This window comes from Hevea brasiliensis, unplaced genomic scaffold (genome assembly GCF_030052815.1).
Source record: "Hevea brasiliensis isolate MT/VB/25A 57/8 unplaced genomic scaffold, ASM3005281v1 Scaf277, whole genome shotgun sequence".
NCBI classification, from domain to species: domain Eukaryota; kingdom Viridiplantae; phylum Streptophyta; class Magnoliopsida; order Malpighiales; family Euphorbiaceae; genus Hevea; species Hevea brasiliensis.
Window position 1 is genome coordinate 1 of NW_026614781.1, and position 8,116 is coordinate 8,116.

At 29.3% G+C, this 8,116-nt stretch overlaps 1 protein-coding gene across 1 annotated transcript; it reads right to left on the reverse strand.

The window, feature by feature from the left end:
• Window positions 1-344: 344 nt before the first annotated feature.
• On the reverse strand, window positions 345-7,323 carry LOC110662837 (disease resistance protein RPV1). The gene is made up of 5 exons (XM_058141945.1): window positions 6,633-7,323; window positions 3,343-4,429; window positions 3,061-3,234; window positions 1,842-2,134; window positions 345-1,758 (listed from the first exon to the last, which is right to left on the reverse strand). Exons 1-5 carry the CDS (start codon window positions 7,115-7,117, stop codon window positions 345-347), a joined length of 3,453 nt encoding a protein of 1,150 aa, XP_057997928.1. The 5' UTR covers window positions 7,118-7,323.
• Between the last annotated feature and the right edge of the window lie 793 nt (window positions 7,324-8,116).

Here is an 8,116-nt window from a genome sequence, read left to right on the forward strand (position 1 = left end):
AGATGGAGAAGTGTCTGCCGTCAGTTTTTAATTTAATAACCGATCTAAATCATAATACCGAAAATTTTTTTAAATTTTAATTAAAACTGAAAAAAAAGAAATTAAACTGAATAAATAAAATAAAATCAATTTGGTTTAATTTTTTGATTTAAATCAAATAATCTCATTCAAATTTCAAATCATCATTAATAGCATTTTAATTAGATTAGATATGTAAGAGTTTGAATGTCAAAACATTGTCATATGTCAAAATATCAGAAGAATGTAAAAATACAAAAATGGAGGTGACTTACAGGGAAAGAGTGCCGCAAACCCTAGTTATCCACAATTAGTAGGGACGAATTTCAAAGAAATTTGTAGAATTTGGGAGCAAATTCACATGAAGAACTTGAAGGAACCATAGTAGCATCGTAGTTAATCCCATCCTGAGCATTTGAAAAGTAATCTTCCATAAAGAAGTTTGGCCTCAATCTTTTAGGGTGTGTTTCCACCTCCTGGTTGCCATTGATATTACTGGAGTAGAAGTCTTCCCTGCTTCTCTTATTGTTGGCATTTGCTGTTTCTTCTAATTGCTCCAGAAAATTGGCTTCTCTGCATATGTAAGGATTGCATTTGTTTAGCTCAACTTTGTCATATAACAAGTGGAACCCAAACCTTTTCACTTCCCACTGTGTCTTATACTGAGGCTTGAGGAGGAATACTGCCTTGTTCTCCATGTCACAATTTTGTTTGAGCCAATCTAAAGAGGAAATGTCACGGCCATTGTACCAAAAGAACACATGATCTGATTCTATGGTATTTTCAAAACAGAAAAATTCACTTGTAAATTTGGCGACTCTGTAGCCATTATTGTTTTGGAAACTGCTTCGACATCTTAAGCGTAAATCCCGCACATGAACAACAGGAGCCTTGAATTCTAGAATAGCACAAAAAACAAAACCCAGGAACATATTATTGAAGCAACCAGGAGGGAACGAAGTTTCTATTAAATATCCTGGGCCTTCACCGCTCAACCACTCAGGAATTTTGCTTCCGGGTAAAACAACCAAAAAACGAGGATAACTTCTAGCTTTAATTCCCTGGATAGCATCTGCCATAATGGTGCCACGTGCATTTACGCAATTACAAATCAATTCATAACTAATTGATGACGGCAATTCTTCTATTGGAGTATCATTTAGAAACAATACTTCCAATGATGATAAAGAGAAAATGTCAAGGGGAATTTTTACGAGTGCAGTGCCATCTAGATATAGATCTCGTAAAGAGCATAAACCATATAAAGGAGGCAATTTCTCTAGATTTGAACAGCCACTGAGATGTAGAGTCTCAAGACATTTCAATTCACAAATGCTGTTTGGGAGACTCTTAAGCTTTTTACATCTCTGCAAATTCAAACTAACAAGTGAAGAGAGACAACCAATTGATGACGGCAATTCTTCCATTGGAGTATCACTTAGAGACAGTAATTCTAATGATGACAAAGAAACAATGTCAGGAGGAATTTCTACAAGTGCAGTGCCATCTAGATATAGCTTCTTTAAGGAGCATAAACCATATAAAGGAGGCAATTTCTCTAGATTTGAACAGCCACTGAGATTTAGAGTATTAGGACATCTCAATTTCCAAGTGCTATTTGGGAGACTGTTGAGCATTTTGCATCCTCTCAAATCTAACTCAACAATACCATTATTTGATAAGGGCAATACTTCTAAACTTTCCATAATCTGCGGAGACATGATGAGATTTGGGCAGAAACTGATATAAAGTCTTACAAAAGTATTGCAATATATAATTCTTGGAAGACTTCTAAGGTTTTCGCAATGGGCAATATTTAAGACCAAAAGATTGTCAAGAAATTGGATAGATGACGGAGACCACTCTTCCACTCCAGAATATTGAGATATAAATATTTTAAGCCTCTCGGCATTTGTGGAAGACTTCTCAACTTTTTGCACTGATATAGCTCAAGAGAACGGAGTCTTTTCAGGCAACGAATGGATGATGGAATCTCAATCAAACTCCCACAACCATCAAAAATTATCTCTTCCATGTTTATCATCATAGAAAAATCGGGGGCTATTTTCAGATGCTTTGAGCAAGTAAGATCAAGAGATTTTAAGTTTGGCAAACACTGCATAACACAAATACACGAAATAATTTTTAACTATAAATTCTCAGAAAGCCCATATATAGACAGTCAGTGGCATAACTATAATTTTTCATAATTTTTTTATCATTCATAATAACATAAAAATATTATATCATTTTTTTCCTATCCATTTTTCATAATTTTAATATGCACTTTCGAAGTAAAATTTATCTTTAGTTAAAATTAAAATTTTAATTAAGTAAATAATAATAATAATAATAATAATAATAATAATAATAATTATTATTATTATTATTATTATTATTATTATTATGTGTAAAGATAAATATGTTCCTTTATATTTTTCAATTAAATTAATTATTTATATAAACATATTTTTCCTTTAAAGCTTAATTAATTATTACTCTTATACATACTAAGTTTTGGATTAGATTATAATTTGTAGTAGAGAAACTTTCTAATAATTAAATTAAATGGTCAGCCTTTTACTAAAGGAAAAAAAAAAAGAAATTATATTAACCACATATGGTATGAATAATGTAAGATTTGTTAACAAAACTTTTACTCAATAATATACAATTATGACTATATTATAGTTAATCCTAAGATTTTCTATTCAATAAATTCAGTAAGTTATTTACAAAATGATAAGAAAAAAATTACTTAAAATATCTTAAAATTTTTAGATTGAACTCTAAAACTGTTTTTTTTTTCTTTTTTTTAAATCCAGGAGCTTAGCAATAAAATTTGTAATTGATGAAATTATAAAGGGAAAAAATAGCAACAAAGACAGATATATATGTAAAGGTTATCAGATCCATTCCGTAGCTCTTCAACTTCGCTACATGGCATGATGAGGTGGACAAGGTTTTCCATGGAAAAATTTAATGGCAAAGACTTGAAAAGGAATTCTTCCCAATGAAGTAATCTCAACTTGTTAGGAAGACTTTTAGCAACTGATCCGCTAAATTTGATTCAAATATGGAGCCAAAATTTAAGCAGAACTCCTCAGAAAATTTGAGCAATCTCAAGTTGGGCATCCGTGAGAAGAATGAATCATTCAAATCTAGCCTTCCAATTGTAGAGATGTCCAAAAGTAGGCCTTCAACTACTTTATTTGCCTAACAATCAACAATTCAAAGGCATAGGAAGTTATATATCAATACTTTGCAAAGAAATACTTTGTAGTTTTCTTTTAAATGATATCATAATGTTTTATATATATGTACCTCATTATTAGTTGAGTTCAACATATGATAGATGTCATTAGAATTGCATAATATGATACCCTTCCGCGAAGCAATGTTTTGACCCATTTTCACTATCAAATCGTGCATCTCTAACTTGTAATTCATAATAGTTACGAGACACTTATCCACTAGAAGTTCTATTCCAGAATGCGCAGTGAAATCACCATCTTTTAGTACATCTTCTATCCAAGTTCTGTCATTTCCTTTCAAGAAACATGCAATGTCTAAAAATATCCTCTTCTCCATTGGACCTAAATCATTATAACTTATTTCTAAGACATTCTGAATTTCGCATTGAGGATTTGTCTTCAGGTTATTCAATAAACTTTCCCAAAACTCAGGAGTCCTCTTGTACAAATGAGAACCCAAAACTTTGAGAGCTAATGGAACACCTTTACAATAAGTTTGTACCCTTTCGGAAAACTCTATATATTCCGCCGGAGGATGCTTCTGTTGGAAGGCTTTCATACTTAACAGCTGAAGAGCATCACTACAATCCAATCCCTTAACCTCATATACCTTAACCTCATTTATCTTTTTAGCACTGCTAAGGACTTGTTTATCTCTACTTACTAAAATGATTCTACTTCCCAGACCAAAACAATCATCATCATTTATAGCTAAAGCTTCTAGTTGCTCTGGATCATTAACATCATCAAGAACAGCAAGAACTTTCTTCCTATTAAGTGAATCCTTAATGAAAGTGGGTACCACACTGAGCATTTCTATATTTCTAATTTCATTCCCAAGAGTTCCGAAAAAGCTTTTTCTTAAATCAACTAGCCCATATTTTTCTGATTTTTCCCTAACATTGCGAAGAAAGCAAAAGCAATCAAATTGATTATACATTCGACTAACTAGAACTTCAGCTATGGTGGTCTTTCCAATACCACCCATTCCCCAAATTCCTATTACCCGAACATTTGTTGGGTCAATGCATAACAATGATTTGATTTTATCAACATGTAAATCAATCCCAACTAAGCTAGTAGAAGCAGTAAACGAGATGGGATACAATTTCTTCAGAATGCTGTCAGCGACTTCTTCACATAGTTGGGATTCAGGCCTAAAACAATAAGATGAACAGACAATGTAACAAGTCCATGATAATAAATAAAAGAATAGAGAAAGAACATATACAATTTTAACAACTTGATATATAATTTTAATATATGCATGAGTATAGATTAAAACTACAGGTCATGTATCATTTCAAACAAATACAAAAGTACAGGAAATAAATGTATTAACAAATATTTTTAAAGTAAGGTTTTTATTATCAAATCCTTCCCAGAAATTGAGTGAAGTTTTATAGTATCATTTTGGCATTTTAAGTTCTTGGCTGGAAAGTTTAAAGGTTCCATAATTAGTTTTTATATTATACAGGTGCAGAGCTAAAAACAGTTGGAATCCCATCAACATCAGAGGGGCTTACGCGAAAGAACCAATCGCCTCATTAATTAAGAAATATTTAAATTTTCTCTCATGGGGACAACTTTTGTAGTATAAAATTAAAAAAAAAAATAGAAATAATTTCACTGGATACAAGATAGAAAATGTGGGTTTTGTAGTATAAAATCAAAAAATAGAAATAATTTAACTAGATACTAGAAAGAGAAGGTGGGTTCATAAATCTGATGTATATCTTTTGTGGCAGTTGTAGAGTCCTCTATAATTTGAGATTTTAATTATAAGATCTTAAACTCAAGTAACTATAATCTATAGTTAATTAATTATGCACCATATATTGTTCTATCACCATTAAATATGCAGTTGTGGAGTCCTTCATTTGTTAATTAAGTTCTCACTAGGGGATATAATTACAAAAAGTTAATGATTAATTTGGACGGTAGAAACGAAATTAAACCTTAAAAAAGTACAGATTGATTTTATATTTTTATTTTCAATAAAATAGAATTTAAATATTTTATAAAATTATTAAAATTTTAAAATATAATTTATTAATAAAAATAAATTTTTATGCAACTTATTATTTAAAATACATAAAATTAAATAAGTGTTAGTATTTTTCGAATAATAATAATCGGGTTTATAATAAGTTCGAGCAATTGATAATAAATTTTAATCGAGTTTAGAACGAGTTCGAGTTTTAAAAATATTAATTAGATTTGGATAGGATGATTTTCTCGATAGCCTAATCGTTGCCCGTGTCGGAGGGTAGGAATTCAAAGTAAGAGGGTTCAATTTTTTTATTAAATGAAGTGTCCAATTAAAATATATAATTTATAAAAATAATATAAATAAAATAAATAAAAGTTGATAATAAAATTTGTTTAGATTAAATTGATTTGTTAAAAATTAATTGAAATTGTTATTAATTTAAAAATATAATATATGTTTAATATTATAAATTTTTGAAATTAAAATGGCTTAAAATTAAAAAAAAAAATTATCTAATTTATTTTATGGGTACGTTGAAATTTTAGTAATGAAAGATTCTAATAATAATAATGAATTATGAATAAAAAGTTACTAAAGTTATTCAAATTGATAAAAAAGATAATAAAAGATCTAATAATATTGTCTAATAATTTAAATTTCAAAACATAAAAGTTAGTATTTATAGATTTATTAAAAAAGTAAAATGGTAAAATATAATTAATGAAGAAGAAGATATCAAAAGATAATGATATTTGGAGATTTTTTTAGTAAAAATATTTATGTTTCATTATTGAAATCATTCTTTTAATAAAAAAGCAAAGGATTTAGAGTTTTTTTTTTTAAATTACTAATAAATTACTAAAAATTTTTAAATATTGATCCATTGCTCCATCAAAATTTGGTAAATAATAGTAAAAAATACTAAATTTTTAAAAATTACTCAACTTCTAAAAAATTTTAAAATTGTAAGGAGTCCAGTGCTCATCAAAATATACAGGGCAACAATTATTTTTTTTTGTAAAATTACTATTACACCCTTCAAAATTTTTGTAGAAATGAGATGTGTTGCAAATAATTAATCAAAGTCATACTGGTTATGAAGAATTACATGTTGCAATGTTTTTAAAATCAGATTGACAATTGAATCGATCTACTAACCATTTCACCGATTTGAAAGATTTAAGCAATTAGATTAATTAAAAAAAAAACTGGTTAAAAATAATTTAAATTTTGAAAATTTTTATTTTTCTATTGATAATTAAAATAAATAAATTGAATTAGACCAAACCAGTTGCCCGGTCTAGTTCCCAATTTAAACAGTTCAAGCAGCCAGCCAGCCAGTTAAGTCCAATACTGAAAACAATTACCTGGAGTCGCTGGAAACCCATCCAGACAGATTGCCTGCTTCCATCAAAGCTGTGCGCCACTTCTCCACACCGTCTAAGCTGTGCTTTGAATTTTCTTTGACTTTCCCAAATGCTTCTCCAAATTTCCCAGTCTGTTTTCTAACATCCGAAGGATTTACACGGTAGAAAATGGGTAAAACCTTTCGCCCTAATTTTTTCTCGCAGTCAATTATCTTCACTAGTTCATCTAGGCACCACCGAGAGGATGCATAATTTTCTGAGAAAATTACTACAGAATTCTTGGATTCTTCAATCGCTTTCATGAGCGCTGGCGAGATCCCTTCTCCTCTCTCAAGGATATCGTCTATGAATGTTGTAATATTTTTCCGGCAAAGGGCAGCATGAAGGTGACTAGTAAAATTGTGACGAGTTTCAATTCCCCTAAAGCTAAGGAAAACATCATAGGTAGTGTTAGAGGAGAAGGCGAAAGATGAAGTAGAAGCCATTTTTGACAAGCAGGGTTTTGTTTGGTAGGTAAGAAAATAGAGGAATGGCAGAGAAAGAAGGAAGAATGCTAAACTTGGGAACTATTTATAGTTGATCTGAACCCACCATTTTCTATTCTTGCTCTTTCACCTGATGGATTGTGTATATATATAAAAGAGAGTTGTTGCCTCCTTCAACGCATATGGGCTCAAGAGGAAAGTAAGAGGAAAATGGGAGGCACGACTTTTCTAAAGCAACTCTTTCTTAATTTAAGTCAGTCTGTGCATGTGAAGGGAATATTAGGTTTGAAAAAAACTCTTTTTGTTATTTATAAAAATATAAATTATTACCAATTCATATTATATCGTGGTTCGTAATTTTTTGTAACCTAATTTACTTTTCTTGTAATTTTAACAATGACAATATCATATTAATTTGTTACTAATAATTTGTAGTAAAATATATTTATTATTAAATTTATAAATAACTTTAATTTTATAATAATTCTATAATCTTAATCCTATTAATTCATTAAAAAAATTATTTAATTTATTATAATAAAATTAATAAAAACCTTAAACACTAAATATTTACAAACTTATAATATAAAAAATAAAATTTATTTTAATTATATAAGTGTAAGAAAGAGGGAAGAATAATAGGATAAACAAAAACATTGTAACGCCCTCAACGTAGGTAATCCGTATATTTTACTGTTCCGACAACTAATGTCTGTTCGAACAGTCAGAATGTCTGGAACTACACTTAAACGATAATAAGGAGGCATAAATTGAAGGAATAAATGTTAAGAAAATATTGAAAAAATTTAGAGGAAATAAAGAAAAATTTAGAAAATTTATTTATTTGGTACAAAAATAATAAAAATAACCTGATATGCACCATGAAGGGCATTTTGGTCATTTCACCCACCAGAGGTGAATTTTGACCTAAACGTCAAATTTAAAATTTAGAGAATGAAATAATTAACATAAATTAAAATTACAAGTTTATAAATTTGA

Bases quoted from the DNA above. Each gene is read 5' to 3' on its own strand.
- LOC110662837 (XM_058141945.1), bottom strand. From the start codon at position 7,117: ATGGCTTCTACTTCATCTTTCGCCTTCTCCTCTAACACTACCTATGAT. The intron at 4,430-6,632 runs GTAATTGTTTTC...TTATTGTTTTAG, and splicing joins TGGGTTTCCAGCGACTCCAG to GCCTGAATCCCAACTATGTG. The intron at 3,235-3,342 runs GTACATATATAT...GTTGATTGTTAG, and splicing joins TGAACTCAACTAATAATGAG to GCAAATAAAGTAGTTGAAGG.